General features: G+C 41.5%; 1 protein-coding gene across 2 annotated transcripts in view; it reads right to left on the bottom strand.

Annotated features, from left to right (window-relative positions):
* LOC117528505 (SH3 and cysteine-rich domain-containing protein 2-like) overlaps positions 1-14,256 on the bottom strand; it is a 94,631-nt gene extending 80,375 nt beyond the window's left edge. For both annotated transcript variants that reach the window (XM_034191146.1, XM_034191145.1), the window contains exon 1: positions 13,962-14,256. In XM_034191146.1, the coding sequence (XP_034047037.1) occupies positions 13,962-14,162 (201 nt within the window). In that variant the 5' untranslated portion in view covers positions 14,163-14,256. The remainder of the gene's footprint in view (positions 1-13,961) is intronic.
* Positions 14,257-18,704: the final 4,448 nt, after the last annotated feature.

Below are 18,704 nucleotides of genomic sequence, written 5' to 3'. Positions count from 1 at the left end.
CTTGGGTGTAGAAGTAAGACCTATATAAATCCGGAGGCCCATTGGTCCCAGTGTTAATCTGGGATAACTCAGCATAAAGCAGATGGGAGAATCTATGTATAACAGGTTCAATTATACAGCAGCCGTGTGTGTCAAATATATTATACGAGGTCTGTGAGAAAAGTATCGGACCTTTTTATTTTTTTCAAAAACTATATGGATTTGAATCACGTGTGATTACATCAGACAAGCTTGAACCCTCGTGGGCATGTGAGAGTTTTTTCACACCTGTCGGTTACGTCATTCGCCTGTGGGTAGGCTTTGAGTGAGCACTGGTCCACCCCCCTCGTCGGAATTCCTTTGTCTAAGAACTTGCTGAGAGACTGGCGCTTTGCTTTATCAAAAGTTTTTCAGAACCTGTGAGGCAGATTGAAGTGGACACCATTCGAGAAATTCGGCTGGTTTTCGGTGAAAATTTTAATGGCTGATGAGAGATTATGGAGTGTTACTGTCGCTTTAAGGACTTCCCACGGAGCGGGACGTCGCGCCGTGCTCTGAGGCGCCGTCGTCAGCCTGTTTCGAGCTGAAAACCTCCAAATTTAAGCCTCTGTTGACCCAGGACGTCGTGAGAGAACAGAGAAGTTTCAGAAGAGCTCGGGATCAGCAGTTTATCTGGACATTCCACTGTTAAAGGAGATTTTGTAATGAAAGACGTGCGGACGGATTGGAGCGTCGGCAGGCAGCCGGCGCAGTGCGCCGCCACAGGAAAAACACCTCCGTTGGAAGCCTTAAGGACAAGTTGGAACATGTCCAGCTGTTAAACAATTTCTCAGATACTCACTCTACTGAAAGCCATCAAAAGCCGCCTGGTTTTTACAAATGGTTATGAACACGGAGGTGTTTTTCCTGTGGCGGCGCGCCACGCCGGCTGCCTGCCAACGCACCAATCCACTTCGATCTGCCTCACAGGTTCTGAAAAAAATTTGAGAAAGCAAAGCGCCAGTCTCTCAGCAAGTTGTTAGACAAAGGAATTCCGACGAGGGGGGTGGACCAGTGCTCACTCAAAGCCTGCCCACAGGCGAATGACGTAACCGACAGGCGTGAAAAAACTTGCGCATGCGCACGAGGGTTCAAGGTTGGCTGATGTAATCACACATGATTCAAATCCATATAGTTTTTGAAAAAAATAAAAAGGTACGTTATTTTTCTCACAGACCTCGTATATTAGTTATTGTTATAATTACACCATCTCTGTGAAACCTTAAGTTGATAGTTAATACCTAACAGGTTGGGCCTCCGAGTTAGTATGTGGAACCCTAATATGAGTCTGTATCCTTCCGTTCATGTTATAATGTGACACTACCATCTATAACTTTCGCTCCTTTTCCTCTCCCCTTTTGTTATTGATCTCCATGGGAAAGGTAAGCGGTTTTGCAGTCAGAGGAAATTTATGTATTAGCCTCTGCTAATTGCATTTTTATGTTTAATGGCTGGCTTAGACTTGTTATGAATGCCTACGATATTCTAAAGCATATGTCCGTGTCATTTAATTTGTGTAGGGGCATATTTTATGGAAGTCACTGACCGGAGGATTTTTTTGTATTCATGCTGCTTTCATCAGCAGCTGTAAAAATTAAATGAAGACAACCTCCAAAGGTATCTACGTCCAAGTCTTGTCTTCAAACACAATGCACACAACACAGAGTCAGACAAAACCGGTCCCCTTGAATGGGACACCAGTCCATTGCAGGTTACTTTCCAAATCGAGACCGGAGCATAGGCAGGATCTCTCAGGCTTTTTTCCCCAGAGTCAAAACTGGCATTCATCAGGGATGTGTTCAAGCTTCCACACAGTTCAGTGGTTGCATGGACTGAGTGTTTGGTAGAGTTGTGGAAACCATTGGGTGCTTTTGCTTGCAAGGAAAGGTTTACAGACAATGCCTTCATCTTTGTGGACTCAGTGGATACAGTGATTCAGTAATTGAGAAGTTCAGTGAAGAATCTGAGTGTCCTCTGTTGTGATGACTTTCAAGGACCTGGTCTTCAGAAGTGTATCTGTGTGCAGTTCAAGTGTTGAGCTTTGAGAGATATTCGTTTATCTCGGCAGTGACTTTGGTCTTCAAGATCGAGAAATGACTGGGACGATCTCCGCAGTCACAAGTTGATGGTCAATAATGCTGATATCTTTGCAGGAGAATGCAGCTCCAATTCTTTAGTGTCTTGGTGCTTCCCATCTTTGGGATGTGTCACAATTCCTGTCTGTCTGTCCTTATCATCTGGCTCCCCCCTTGTGACTCCTCCCAGTGTTGATATTGTCCGGGGTTTTCGTGATATTGTGGGTTTTCATGGCTGTGTCTGTCTTTGTCCTCTGCTTCCCTCTTGTGTCCATCCTGGGTTGGGTTTTATTATTTATTGCAGTTTCATTCCCTTACATGTGTAAATTATAAATTATTTCCCCTGCGCCCACTCAACTACTGGTTTGCTTTGCCTTTATGTATTTTATTACTCCCAGTGTCTTTGTTGCACTTCCTGTCTTATTTTGATAGTCACAGTTTCCTTGTGAGTTTTGCTTAACTTTCTTCCTGTGTCCCTTTCCCAGCTGTTTCCAATTAGTTGTTACCCTCACCTGTTTTTCGTCTGTGTGATTACCTTCTCTGTGTATTTAGATCCCTGTGTTCCTCCCGTGTGTTACTTGAATGTTTGTGCTTTCTTGCTTTCTTCTTGCCATTTCTTGAAGTGTTTCTCAGTGTTTGTTTTCATGTTGCCGACCTTTATTTGCCTCTTTGTGAATGTTTGACCTTGCTTGCTCTTTGGACACTTTTGCCATTAATTGCTCCTTTCACTGCCTCCCTGACCACTCTCCTGCCTGTCCCCTCATGGACACTGTTGCCAGTTGTGGACTTGTCTCCTGTGTACCAACCTTTGATCCTTCCACATGAGTCATTAAAGACTGTTTTTGAACTTGCTGGTGTTATCTCTGCGTTGGTGTCTGATGTCTGGATTTCTTGGCACTAGCCCTCTTCAGAGGATCCTTGGGAGCCACTGGAATTGGGAGATTCAGTGTCACTTTAGATTAGATTACATTAGATTAGACAGAACTGTAATGATCCCTTGGGAAGACTCCCTCAGGGAAATTGAGGTTCCAGCAGCATTGTATACCAGCACACAGGGTAAGAACAGAGTATCAAAGTGAAAGTGATAAAAAAGTTTGCAAATATAAACATAAATACCAGACTTACTGATCAATACTGCTTTACTGGCTACTACTGTTCCTCTCCTTCCCGTCTTCCTGTTACTCCTCCTCCCCCTGACTTGCATGGGGTCTGAGCATTACAGCATTAATGCGCTTCTCTCTGCACAATCCAACACAGACATGCTTCAGTTTGAGACCCAGACAGCTGGGGGAAGCTAAGGGGATGCCCATGTTTCACCTGGCTCTGACAGATGGAAGATTACTTTGGAGAAGTAGGGATGGACTGGTTGTCTGCCTGGGTAGTTGCCATCCAGGAATCCAAGGTGGTCCCATGGTCAACACATGGCACCAGCACATGCTCCCTGACCTGAACATGGCTGGTATCCATTTATAGCTGGGTGGACTGAAGCAATACAGATGAAGTGTCTTGACCAAGGACACAGGCAAGTATCGTGACCCGGAATCAAACACAGGTCTTTAGATTGTGAGCCCAACTTCTATTTTAATGACCTATACCTGACTCCCCCCCACCCCCCCGAAAAAGAACACCCCAGCGTAATCTACTATTATTATAACATGTAACAACTGTATTAATTTGAGGATTTATATGTTTTATATTAATGTCAATGCATTCATCTTTAGTGAAACAAGCTTTGCCTGCACAGCTTCATCATAAAAGTCAGCGTTGGCTGCCGACCGCCACTCTGCCATCACATGGACTCCATCACTTTCCAGTCCTGCCAAGTTTGGCAAAGGGCCGGAGGAGAGGGAAAGAAATTCCATCCTTCCTTCTCCAGTAATCCTTTGGCACTGTTTTCTTCTGTTTTTGACTTCTGATATTCATCTATATGGGTAAGTTGCTGCAAGAGGATTTCAGTGAGCATCTGTTTGCAGAGGGAGCCATGTTTTTCTAGCTGTCATCTTTATCTAATATAAAACATCATGCACTCGTGGTGTTTGTGTGTGAAGAGATACATGCATAAATTTAAACCACAGACCTGCTGTTTTATTTTCGTAATGGTCTTGATGAAGTGTTTGAAGTGGAGCTCAGATTCAGACCCGACTGCCTGGTGTGGGACCAAGAGCCAAAGTAGACTCAGTCAGAGAGAATTAGGAGAGAACAAACCTCCAGTTCTGTGTGTTGGGTCTGGATACTGAGGCAAATATCAGTGCAGGTCAGAGATCTGTTATTTTTACCTCTAAACTTAGCACCCTGCTCTTTGACCCCAGGCACAGCCCTCAATAAAATCTCATCTGGAAAGAATTAAGCCGTGGCTACATTAGCTACAAGCGACAGGTAAAGCGACGACTTGCCATTCATTTTCAATGAGAGTGGGCTTTTTGCAGAACCAATGTTTGCTCTGCCGCTCCGAAGCAGCTGTATTTCTGAATAAATCTAATATGTTTCATATACTTTGTAAAATTTAACGAAATAAAACACTTCTAAAACTAAAAACTAGGGATAGAGCGATAATCGGCTCGGCCAATATTGGCTGTGTATCGGCCATGCCAAATATCATCACTGGCCGATAAACGGCCGGGGCCGATATTCACCCCTGGCCAATTATCGGCCCAGCCAATTATTTGTCTAACCCTACATAGCATCCAGAGGGAATATCGCCCAGTGCCGATTATCGGCCCAAAAGATTATCGGTCTATCCCTAGAGAATAGTCAGAGGTATTATCGGCCAATGCAGATTATCGGCCCACCTGATTATCGGTCTATCCCTAATAAAAATGCTGTATTTGCAACCAGATAACACCTCTGAGGTATCTTACACTACATTTTACGGTGATGTAGCAGGCACACCCCAGGAACGCTCATCAAGTGACCAAAACCAACTGTGTGTCTCCATCATTTGTAGCTAGTGTGACTAGCATTAGTCCTACTCCCCTACTTAAGATGTCTCAGAGAGCTGCTGGCCTGCAGGATGAAACACCTGCTTCTAAGCAGAACTGATTCCAAATTTTGCAACCCATGTGCCAAATCAAAGTCAAACCCTGTGTGATGTCACCACCACCCATAGGTTTTCTGAAGTGCAGGTTTGAAACTGAAAGGGGGTGGCTCCAAATATCACCATCTTGGCTGTGCCTAACTCCCAGCCAACCCATAAATGGGTAAAGAAATGACGCGTGGGCAGGACCAGTGTCACCTGGAAAGAATGAATGAACTGCTGAAACTCATCTGTCACTCAAACAGACCATGCTCCTATTTCTTCATAACTTTTTGACTTAAAATATTGTAAAGTGATGAGTTAGTATTTTTTAATTACCCCTGTACACTTGTCATGAATAGGGAAACTAGCTGTAGAGACCTTTGCATTTATTTATTTATTGCTGAAGCAGGCTGTAGACATGGTCATTTCTGCTGTAAAGTTGGGGATTTTAACATGGGATCCTATGAGGAATGATTCACTTTTGGAGCCCTCCCTCGCATGCAGCCCTTCAAGGAATTACAAGATTTGGCACTTCCGGGGTTATAATAGACTCATATGATTGAAAATCTGCACTGACCCTTCAGAGAGTTGAAAATCTGCACTGACCCTTCAGAGAGAAGGCATTTAATCAAGAACACATAACAGCTTTTCAGATGATATTACAATTAACCTTTCACTGAAACGTCAAACATCTGACAGCTGGGTGTACGCATGAGACATGAAGGTTTAAGTGAAATCAGAGTCACGCATTTCATTCAGCGCACCCTCAACCATATGGGAGTGTGGACCAGAATGACAAGCAGAGCGAGCGACTGAGCATGCAGACTGATTATTTTGGTGCCATAAATGATTGCGATGTTGGGGATCATGTCAGTAATGATCAGTGCTGCTTGACACACACAACCTCTTCCAAATCTATTTCACAGCAACTGGCGAGAAACGGTTTCGCCAAGGGAAGGGGGCGAGTGGCTGAAGTGGACCACAGTGTAGAGGTGAAAAATGTCTGACAATACCAATGTTCACACTTCTCACAGACAACATCAGGCATTTCGACAAAGCACAGAGGTAACTGCTGCACATGAAGCATCGCTTTGATTGGAACATGTTCACGGCACATATGCGGTTGAGTGTGAACAAGGACAGCTGAGAGAAAGGTTTTAAGAAATGTTCAAGCTTAATAAATCAAGTGTTCAAAGAGCCTTCCATTAAAAAGGAGGCAGAGAGAAAGCGTTTACAGCTCCTGTTCTTGGAGGCCTGCCCTTGGAATTTCTGTTTATACTGTCGAGCCAACAAATTAAATGGAATCAGGAGGATGCAAGGAAAGGTCATGTCAGACACTGTTTTCACAGGGTGTCCAAACTTTAAACATGGCTTGATGTGAAAATGTGGACTGCTGCTAAAAACATCAAGCTGCGTAACAGCCTGGGCTTTGACACACAAACACAGTGCAAAATCTAATCAGATGGTCCGACCTTAACAGGAAAGATGGTCTGCATCAAGGGACAGTGCACCGAGTGCATCCCAGCTTCACAGCTCAAGGATTTTCACTTTCAGTCAAAGAGAACAGTTTTTATCTTTGGAACTGCAGGTATTGTGTTGAAGAATCTCTTGAGGATGTTACACTTCATTAAGGGATTTGGGTGCAAGATCTCTCAGACACTGAAGCAGCCATAACTAAATTCAGCTTTATGTTACATGATACAATGTGTCATACAGCTGTATCATGTACACGTCAACACAACAATACTGTAGAAGAATCTCAGAATAACAGCATATATGTTACACGGTTTGTGCTGTAGTTTGGTTTGTACAGCAAATGAGGACAGGAGCTGCACAGTAGATTATGTTCCGTGCACAGCCCTGGAGTGATAGAGAGAGAGAGAGAGAGAGAGAGAGAAAGATAAATCAAGAGCACAAGTGCTCGAAATGCTACTAGATGCACACAAGATACAATTGTTTGCATAATGTGATTGACCAGTTATCTCGTTTGATTAGTTTGTGGACTGCACACACACACACACACACACACACACACACACACACACACACACACACACACACACACACACACACACACACACACACACACACACACACACACACACACACACACACACACACACACACACACACACACACACACACACACTCTACTATAATGAAACCAACTGTCCATAAATGTGGAGATCTGATGCTCTCTTTGATTAACAAGTGCACATACTGGTATAAAACCTGCACATCTGTCTGTGCTGTGTCAAAAAAGGTAAACACAGAAACCTAAATGAGATGTTTACGTACTGAAACCAGCAAGACATCAGCTATGAGAAGATCTTATTGTTTTGTCTGGAGTCAGTTCTTTAAACCTCTGGGGCCAACGCCGTCGTATACGATGGCTAAGACCAAGCTTTACTAAATTATAAATAATTTTTTAATGATATATGAGATAGAAACTTGCTTTTTTTTTGCTGAAAAGTTAACTCGGTCGACTTTTGAGCCAGCCATCGGCCATCTTTGTACTCCTCATAGAAGCTGTGTGTTAACATGCGCAACGTGAGTGTCCAATCGGAATTAGTTCACTGTCACATGGTTTTCCAAAATCCAATCGTAGGGCAGATTTACCTCACGTGAAAAGCCAAGGATCGTTTTCAGGAGTGATATGTTACTAGTTGGCCCATTTGAATAGCCCCCTGGGTGCTCCAATGAGTACATACTATTAGTAAATACTCAGTGCGCCCTGTGCCATTATGCACAGCGAGTGAAAGCAGATGGAGCGCTTCTGATGACAATCTCACATGCTCAAACAAAGAGTGTGTAACTATCAGGATTGCTCCACTAGTTTGCATGTGAATGTTACTGGATAACTCTGTTGCTTTCTCTGCATAAAGCACTTGTTTACCATATCAATGGACAATAAAACCCATAGACCATTTTGTACATATTGTTCAAAATGTGCATTTGTGTTTATTGTTTGAACCTTTTTGTTGTAGTCTTTCACACAACACCTCAAATTACCTTTATAAAGTGTCAAAACAGTTGTTTATTATAGTTTTCTGTGTTTTGAATGAATGTGTGTGGAAAATTATTTTTCACTTTATTTTTTCCTTGACTATTTTTGATTGTAAACCTTTATTACACTTATAAAACACAACAAAAGCATATATATTCTGAAAGCACAGGTTGTCCTGAAAAAAGAGACATAAAACTTGATTGTGGGATGCAGGGAGAGCTGTTAACAGCAATAATAAAACATCTATGACAGGCAAGTGAACTGTCCAAAAAAATCCCCTTGGACCCCAGATGATTAAGCTTCCTTACAAAAATCTTCTCAAGGGTGATTCTTAGACTACGGGCACTTATTATGTCCTTTGATCATATTGTATGAAAAACAGAAAAAAGGGGAAATTTCACACTTATATAGTTATCTTTACAATGAAAGTGTGTTAAGAAATTTGTTCTAGTAGTCTATGATGAATTTTTCACCTTTTTTCAGCATCATTATATGCAAATATTGCCGTTTTGTGCTTGTCCCACACCCAGACTTTTGATCTTCAATGATAAAAATGAATGGTAAAGAAACGTTTTTTCTAATGTTTTAAAATATCTCTGAATAAAATATCAGTAAAATAATGAAAACATAATTGGGGTATTCAATGTCATACAACTGTTGTGATTTTTTTTAAACAAAATGTAGTTGTCCCACACTATTCCCGTAATTTCCACCACAACACATAATGTCCCTTTAAACAGTTTGTATGAAAGATTGTTTGGGTAGTTTCTATGGAGATAAACAGTGACATCAGAGCACATGTATATAGCACCAAATCACAACAAACAGTTGCCCCAAGGCGCTTTATATTGTAAGGCAATGGTGTGGTGGAAATTACATTTACAAGGCCAATAGTGCCTGTAGTTAAAGAATCACCCTCAAATGAAGTCTAGATTATATTTTGCTGAATAAACAAGAGGCTGAAATTCTGAGCCTTCAGTATTGTAGCTGTATGTAAACAATTAATAGAAATTCAGACGTCTCCTGAACGCACCATAAATCCTTGCTGGAATGGTGCTCATGCCCCCCCCCCTCAAATTTAACAGCACTGTTGAGCTAAATTTATGTTGCTACACACATATGTATTTACACCTGCTTGCAGCAGTCGTGCTGCAGAGATATTGTGTGTGTGTGTGTGTGTGTGTCCATCCATCTTTGTATGAATAAAATAACTTAAAGAGATTTGATGAGGTTTCCACCAATATTTGGTGGAATGTTTGCAAGTCAGCACAAGGACAAAGTGATTTGATTTTGAATAAAATCAACTGAAAGTCAAAAATCACAGGCTGAGGTCAAATATTTAGCCCAATGTGTACAAATATTTAGAAGGCCATTTCAAGGAATTGGTCAAAGATACGCCTACGGCTACTGTTAAATACTAATCTGAAGTCACATATCGCCTATCGGGTACATTTTGACCTTGGAAGGCCCAAAGTCAAGGTCAGAACTATTTAACTCAATATGGAGTAAACCTGGAGGAAGCATCGTGTGGTAGTTCAGAATAAATTGGTTGCATTTACCTACCATTAATTAATGCTTCGATCTTAAATATGATCAATCTATCTTTATTAATTGGCTATGTACCACAGGCTTTTAAGGTGGCAGTAATTAAACCATTACTTAAAAAGCCATCACTTGACCCAACTATCTTAGCTAATTATAGGCCAATCCCGCCCCCGCCGTCGTATACGATGGCTAAGACCAAGCTTTACTAAATTATAAATAATTTTTTAATGATATATGAGATAGAAACTTGCTTTTTTTTTGCTGAAAAGTTAACTCGGTCGACTTTTGAGCCAGCCATCGGCCATCTTTGTACTCCTCATAGAAGCTGTGTGTTAACATGCGCAACGTGAGTGTCCAATCGGAATTAGTTCACTGTCACATGGTTTTCCAAAATCCAATCGTAGGGCAGATTTACCTCACGTGAAAAGCCAAGGATCGTTTTCAGGAGTGATATGTTACTAGTTGGCCCATTTGAATAGCCCCCTGGGTGCTCCAATGAGTACATACTATTAGTAAATACTCAGTGCGCCCTGTGCCATTATGCACAGCGAGTGAAAGCAGATGGAGCGCTTCTGATGACAATCTCACATGCTCAAACAAAGAGTGTGTAACTATCAGGATTGCTCCACTAGTTTGCATGTGAATGTTACTGGATAACTCTGTTGCTTTCTCTGCATAAAGCACTTGTTTACCATATCAATGGACAATAAAACCCATAGACCATTTTGTATATATTGTTCAAAATGTGCATTTGTGTTTATTGTTTGAACCTTTTTGTTGTAGTCTTTCACACAACACCTCAAATTACCTTTATAAAGTGTCAAAACAGTTGTTTATTATAGTTTTCTGTGTTTTGAATGAATGTGTGTGGAAAATTATTTTTCACTTTATTTTTTCCTTGACTATTTTTGATTGTAAACCTTTATTACACTTATAAAACACAACAAAAGCATATATATTCTGAAAGCACAGGTTGTCCTGAAAAAAGAGACATAAAACTTGATTGTGGGATGCAGGGAGAGCTGTTAACAGCAATAATAAAACATCTATGACAGGCAAGTGAACTGTCCAAAAAAATCCCCTTGGACCCCAGATGATTAAGCTTCCTTACAAAAATCTTCTCAAGGGTGATTCTTAGACTACGGGCAATCTCCAACCTTCCTTTTCTCTCAAAAATTCTTGAAAGGGTAGTTGTAAAACAGCTAACTGATCATCTGCAGAGGAATGGTCTATTTGAAGAGTTTCAGTCAGGTTTTAGAATTCATCATAGTACAGAAACAGCATTAGTGAAGGTTACAAATGATCTTCTTATGGCCTCAGACATTGGACTCATCCCTGTGCTTGTTCTGTTAGACCTCAGTGCTGCTTTTGATACTGTTGACCATAAAATTTTATTACAGAGATTAGAGCATGCCATAGGTATTAAAGGCACTGCGCTGCGGTGGTTTGAATCATATTTATCTAATAGATTACAATTTGTTCATGTAAATGGGGAATCTTCTTCACAGACTAAGGTTAATTATGGAGTTCCACAAGGTTCTGTGCTAGGACCAATTTTATTCACTTTATACATGTTTCCCTTAGGCAGTATTATTAGACAGCATTGCTTAAATTTTCATTGTTACACAGATGATACCCAGCTTTATCTATCCATGAAGCCAGAGGACACACACCAATTAGCTAAACTGCAGGATTGTCTTACAGACATAAAGACACGGATGACCTCTAATTTCCTGCTTTTAAACTCAGATAAAACTGAAGTTATTGTACTTGGCCCCACAAATCTTAGAAACATGGTGTCTAACCAGATCCTTACTCTGGATGGCATTACCCTGACCTCTAGTAATACTGTGAGAAATCTTGGAGTCATTTTTGATCAGGATATGTCATTCAATGCGCATATTAAACAAATATGTAGGACTGCTTTTTTGCATTTCCGCAATATCTCTAAAATTAGAAAGGTCTTGTCTCAGAGTGATGCTGAAAAACTAATTCATGCATTTATTTCCTCTAGGCTGGACTATTGTAATTCATTATTATCAGGTTGTCCTAAAAGTTCCCTGAAAAGCCTTCAGTTAATTCAAAATGCTGCAGCTAGAGTACTGACAGGGACTAGAAGGAGAGAGCATATCTCACCCATATTGGCCTCTCTTCATTGGCTTCCTGTTAATTCTAGAATAGAATTTAAAATTCTTCTTCTTACTTATAAGGTTTTGAATAATCAGGTCCCATCTTATCTTAGGGACCTCATAGTACCATATCACCCCAATAGAGCGCTTCGCTGTCAGACTGCAGGCTTACTTGTAGTTCCTAGGGTTTGTAAGAGTAGAATGGGAGGCAGAGCCTTCAGCTTTCAGGCTCCTCTCCTGTGGAACCAGCTCCCAATTCGGATCAGGGAGACAGACACCCTCTCTACTTTTAAGATTAGGCTTAAAACTTTCCTTTTTGCTAAAGCTTATAGTTAGGGCTGGATCAGGTGACCCTGAACCATCCCTTAGTTATGCTGCTATAGACTTAGACTGCTGGGGGGTTCCCATGATGCACTGAGTGGTTCTTTCTCTTTTTGCTCTGTATGCACCACTCTGCATTTAATCATTAGTGATTGATCTCTGCTCCCCTCCACAGCATGTCTTTTTCCTGGTTCTCTCCCTCAGCCCCAACCAGTCCCAGCAGAAGACTGCCCCTCCCTGAGCCTGGTTCTGCTGGAGGTTTCTTCCTGTTAAAAGGGAGTTTTTCCTTCCCACTGTCGCCAAGTGCTTGCTCACAAGGGGTCGTTTTGACCGTTGGGGTTTTTCCGTAATTATTGTATGGCTTTGCCTTACAATATAAAGCGCCTTGGGGCAACTGTTTGTTGTGATTTGGCGCTATATAAATACATTTTTTTTTATTTGATTTAAGACAGAAGATCATATAATGTGGTATCACTAAATCACAAATAATCAATATGCATCTGAATAAATCTTTGACACACGTAAGGTTCCGGTGTTGCATTGAGCGCATCTGTTAATGTGCATTTGGATGAAATACTCGGGTACCTGTGTGGAAATATCACCAGCCGCACAGCTGAGAGTTTACACTCAAAGAGTTAAGCAGGAAGCCACTGATGGTGAATTTGAAGAAAATAGTAACCTATATTAAACTAATTATGGGCACAGTTCCAGCACACACACACACTCAATGGTACAATGAAAACGGCTTATTTTCAAAACGACAGTTCATAATCATTTCCCTGCAGGAGTTGCAGTGCTGCATCGTCCACTGTGTGGGCCACGATGGAAATATGCGTTTTCATTTTCTTCTGTCACTTGTGTTTTTTTAAATTTATACATGTTGGTATGTGCGAGCAGGAAGGGCATCCGGCGTAAAACTTGTGCCAATTCAACATGCAGATCCACCTTGGATTTGCTGTGGCGACCCCAAGTGCAAACAAGGGAGCAGCCGTAGGGACTTACTATACATGTTGGTATGTGCATTGAATTTTACTAAATAAATTCAATCCTACAATGAAACCAAAGCTGCACTACAAGACGCTGTACAAAATTACACTGCTTACAGTTATGGGATCAAAAGGTCAAAGGCAAAGGTCACAAGGTCACTATGTTTGAGCAAATGCAATGTGTTTCAGATCCATGCTTCATGTAGACGGCCAATGAACTGACAATAACTGGTAGCTTCTCGTCCATGAAATGTTCCCGAATACTCAAGATGAAAATTTACAGTCAAGGTGAAGGTGCAAGGTCATGAGGAGGTTATGAACATGTGAGATTATTCTTATAAACACCACCCACCATGTCCACCCAGTGGTTGTAATAAAAGTGAAGTCAAACAGCTGCAGTTCAAACATTTCTGCAGAAAATTCATTAATTTTTACTAATGCACATTATTATGCGTGTTATGTATCTTTATGCGTTAGATCACGAATATGTATGTGCATGTATCCGTGTGTGTGTGGGGGGGGGGGCATGCTAAAAGAGTGAGTGACATCAGCTCTGACGTTTGCGGTTACACTTAATGACGCAATGATGAACACAACTCCAACTGTGAAGTGTTGCAATGACGCAAACCGGTGGAGTAAAACATGAAACAACAAACAGACATAATAGTCATTGAAATATTCCAATGATACTTTCAGGTTTTTTTTGTTTTTAAGTAAACTGCCCAGTTTAGTGCCTGAATCCAGTCTTAAAATCCATCCACATTAAAATGTTCCATTTATTTCTATCGCACTGAAATGTAGAAATATTAATGACGTTATTATTATTATTTATTATTATTATGAATTTAACAAAGTCAGTGTTACCTTTGAGGCGGCTGGGTGCACGAACACGGAGCTTGGAGCGCGCTCCAGATGACACTCGTTCTCCATCTCATTGTTCTCGGTCATCATTGACTCAGAGATCAGAAAAGTCTTCAGAGAAACAAACAGCTTTTCAAACTCCTCCAAGTGTAAATGTCCGGATGCAGCCGTATGAACGCGTGGCACAGAGTGACAGATCCACATCACAGAGACCCACGCGCGCTACGGCGCAGACGCCTGCTGGCCATTTGCTCTCCACGCATAACCACGCACACGTGGGTCAAATATAAGATCTTTCAACACAGCTGCTTTTACGTCCCCCCCACCTACGCACGAAAAGAAGCTGATCCGTGCGTGTCCTTTAACGCGCCAGTGTGGCACAATTCTGTCCTCCGGCCACGAATCGGGTCCCGATCATCAGCGAATCGATTTGAAAATATCACACATGAAAAAGAACGACATAAAAATACGATAAATCTTAATTTTAAATCACCGTGCAGGTGTACATCCAAAACCAACTGTGCTTTCTGCCGCTGAACACTCAAATTTAAGCGCAATCGGAGACACGCCTCCATGCGCGTCCGAGGCGCATGATTGGGGCGATTTTTACAACTCTGTCGCGGTGTTAGTTTGATTAAATTCGTGGCCGTGGGCGGTGTGGCACGGCCAATACTCTCGGAAACCTGGCTGTGACGTTAGAAGCTGTTTGCTCGTCAGAACAGACGTTCTCTCTTCGTGTTCGCACTCGTTAACCTGCAAAGCCACCTGCTTCATTTCACGTGCCAGCTGTCATCTTCACGCACTGAATTACAACAGCAGCTCGACAGCAACTACGCTGGAGTTACTACAATACTACTACTACTAACAACAACAACAATAATAATAATAATAATAGTTGTTATTCATAGAAGGTAATGGATTTGCAGGCAGACTCAGTCTGTGTGAAATAAAAAAAATATGCCCTCAGGCTGAAAGGCCCAAATAAACATATGGCATTTGCCTCTAGTCATTTCTATTGGATGCTTGTTAATTGCATTGTGGGATTGCAGACTGTGCTGATCTGTGACACAAGAATAATTAGAGGAAAGATTAAAAATATTTAATTTGATGCATTCATTTGCTTACTCCAGTCAAAGGTCACTGAAGGGATGGAGCATATTCCAGCAGTCTTAGGACTTAAGCCGGGGTACACTCTAGAAAGGACGTCGCATTCACACACACACACACACACACACACAGACACACCTGCCAGTTGAGAGTCACCATGTCACCGAAGGTGGGAGTAAGCCGGAGGGGAGAACATGAAAACTCCACACAGGAAGGACCAGCTGGGAAGCGACCCCACAACCTTTTTGCTGTGAGGCAACAGTGCTAACCACTAAGACACTGTGCCACCTAACGTGATGTGGGAGTGGAATGCAAATATGGTGCAGACATCTATGTCTTTGTCAACAAACCCATGGCTGCAGGTGAAAAGGCACAGAGATGGTCTGGCTGGGATTTTTTTTTTTTCCTTTGGCATCTCCTGCATGTGGCTGGAAATCCGTGCCTATGAACCTGAAAATTGAACATGTGCAAATTAAAAATGAACAATGTTTGTCAGAAACTGATCAAACAATGCTTTGAATCATCTTTAAAGTTTGGATTCCAGCTGACCTGGTGATGATGAGGTTGATGTTGATGAGGGTACTTGATAGGCAGAAGGGGGTTATTAACTCTTGAATTTTTCTATGTTATTGTTTTAATGTTTCTGTGAAGGCTCTCAGTTGTCCAGGTGGTTTCCATAGTAGAGAAGCTTGAATCTCTATTATGAATGAGAGGAGTGAAGGAGGCATTGTATGTGAAACAGCTGAAACCCAGCCTTAACCGGGGAGGGGGTCTGAGACACACTTGTCCCCTGTTTACAATGGGGTACTCAGGTCAAAGCAGTTTCAGTCTTTTGTTCATGGTAATGAGTCATTCACACCATCAGGACAGTCTTCAGGAGAGGCGTCAGTCCCATCATTAGGAGGGACAGCTGCCCTGTCATTAGGAAGGTGCTAACTAGAGCATAATAGGTGCTAATTAGAGCAATTGTTTAGTCACTAGCCTATAGCAGTCTGCCTCTCGATAGGAGGGGTCTGGTTAGGTTTAAAACTCCAGCTTTTGTGGCTTCTGTTATTCTTCTCTACAAGAGTCAAGACAGAAGTCAGACTACCAGAGCAAGAATTTTAGCTGAGGAAGCTTCTGCGATTTGAAGTGAAACGTCCTTGCGTCAAGCAACCCACTCCAGTCGAAGATTCAAGCTTCTCCATTATTGTTTTAATGGTATTTCATTTTATAACATTTTTTTTGCTAATTTTACCATATTTCATTTTCATTTACTCAGGTAAGGGTGTTTTTTATATTGCATTTTGATTTCTTGATGTTTCCAGTAAAATTTTCTTGCTGAAAGGGACCAAAGAATTGCTCAAATGAGGGATATGTGACAGAAATACACATAAATAAATACATCTCATCTCTTTTAGGTGCAAATGTATAATATTGTGCATCTGTTCTGTAATCCAGTTTACCACAGAAACAGGTCAGCTTCTGATCTGAAACTTTAGTCTTATAACTGTTTTCAGGAGATAGTACCTGTGAGGTTTTTGGTCTCTGGCTGCTCATGTTGCTTTGGGAATCTTGGCTGAGTTCTTGCTTCAGCTCACAGTTCTTTTGAAGACTTCCTTCATGTCTTCCTGCTGCTTCCTGGAGGAATCTTTCTCAGTTCCTTTTCACGGGAAAACCATTATAGCCAACAGCTCTTTCTTGAGCTGATGCTGCAACAGGTGGTCTTCACCTGCCTGGTTCTTTACCATCATTTCCTCGCTTTCCATCTGCTTTCCCAAACTAGCCTTCATGGTAGTGAGCTCCTTTTTAAAGCAGGACTTTTCAGCTTGCAGATCCTTCTTAAAGGCTTCAGATCCTGCTGGAGTTGAACCCGTGCTGTTACCACCTTTCTTGAAGTCATACTTCAGATCAGCCACTTCCTTGTTCAGGGGCTCCTTTGACCTTCCATCTCCCACTGGAATGTCTCTATCACATTATATATATTGGTCACCTTTGTTTTGAGGGAACTGTTTTTCGTTTCATCCATTTCATGGTCCTGTGAAACCAGACAAAGAAAAGATGTAAATGCACATAGAAATATCAAAATCTGATGCATGGTGTGACACTGCTGCAATCTTTCAGCAAAGGTGTCGTTGTGTTTTCTTGGTTTGGTTAACTTACCTGCCCATGCCCCGCTGATCCATGGTGTGTAAATAGCATCCAACTGTCACATGGTCGCTATTTGGTGCGCTGAATCACACTTAAACAGAATTTTCAGTTTTGCAAATGCCTTTCTTTTTTTAACCAAAGAAAAACAAATGACATATTTACAAATACACATTTATTTGTAAAAACCAACAGACACGTTACAGTAACTTGTGCTGATTTGTTTTGTTTTTTTTACAAATAAATAAACAGCCAACCAGTGATGAGGAGGCTCATTTTTCCATGATGCCTTTTGGCATCTGAGTTTTAATGATCAAACTTTCAGAATTAGTGCATTAGTTTAAAACTAAAACATATTTGTGATATTTTCACTTTCTAAAAGTGACAGAGATAACTTTAATATCAATAAACCGTCCAGAATTAGTTTGATTTTTAAAATCAAACCATAAGTCAAACCTGCTTTGCTTTTTATGCTTTTTGCCACTCATCTGGAGCAGTGTATGCTGAATGTAAATGACTCTTCCTACAGCAGTGGGCAGGGCACACAAAGACAGAAGCTCTGACTCATTGTTTGTGTTGGGTTTTTGATTGCCTTTGATTCTACTCAGAAGCGTCAGTGGTGCTTAAACTCAAAACTGGCTTGTCAGTAGCTGATAGTGTACTGGAGTCAATGCTAAAAGTTAGCAGTTAACTGTAGCGTCCACAAATTTTTTTTCAGTTTAGCAGTTTATCTTTAGAATAGTTAACTTTTCAGTTAGCGGATTAGCCGTTATCAAAGCTAACTTTTTGGTTAGCTGTGCCCACCACTGCCCTGGGGGCATCCTTACCAGATGACCGAACCATCTCAGCTGGCTCCTTTCAATGTGAAGGAGTAGCGGCTCTACTCTGAGCTCCCCACAGATGACCGAGCTTCTCACCTTAATCTCTAAGGGAGACACCAGCCACCCTCCTAAGGAAGGCCATTTCGGCCACTTGTACCCGCAATCTAGTAGTTCTTTTGGTCATTACCCAACCCTCATGACCATAGGTGAGAGTAGGAATGAAGACTGACTAGTAAACTGAGAGCTTCGCTTTTTGGCTCAGCTCCCTTTTCGTCACAACAGTATGGTAGAGCAAATCCAATACTGCCCCTGATGCGCCGATTCTCCGGCCAAACTCACGTTCCATTGTCCACTCACTCATGAACAAGACCCTGAGGTACTTGAACTCCTTCACTTTGCTTCTCAAACTTATGTAATAAATAAAACAAACAGGTTGATAAGTATGGGATATATACTGTATAGAATAGAGATGTCACATATTTGCTCAAATAACTTCATAAACCAATTACATTCAAGTACAGATCCACAATTAAGCTTATGATGGCCCCCGATCAGTCGTACTGGTTACTTATGCATCGGTGATAGGAAACCTTTTGTGATGAAATTGTTATGTGTCGGACGCAGGATGGAGAACCGACCAGCGTTTGAAGGACCCAGTATAAAATAAGCAGAGCACGGTACAAAGGATAAC

The sequence above is a fragment of the Thalassophryne amazonica genome, chromosome 16, assembly GCF_902500255.1.
Source record: "Thalassophryne amazonica chromosome 16, fThaAma1.1, whole genome shotgun sequence".
Taxonomy (NCBI): domain Eukaryota; kingdom Metazoa; phylum Chordata; class Actinopteri; order Batrachoidiformes; family Batrachoididae; genus Thalassophryne; species Thalassophryne amazonica.
The sequence above is the reverse complement of the archived record's forward strand: the minus strand, read 5'-3'. Positions and strand labels throughout refer to the sequence as shown.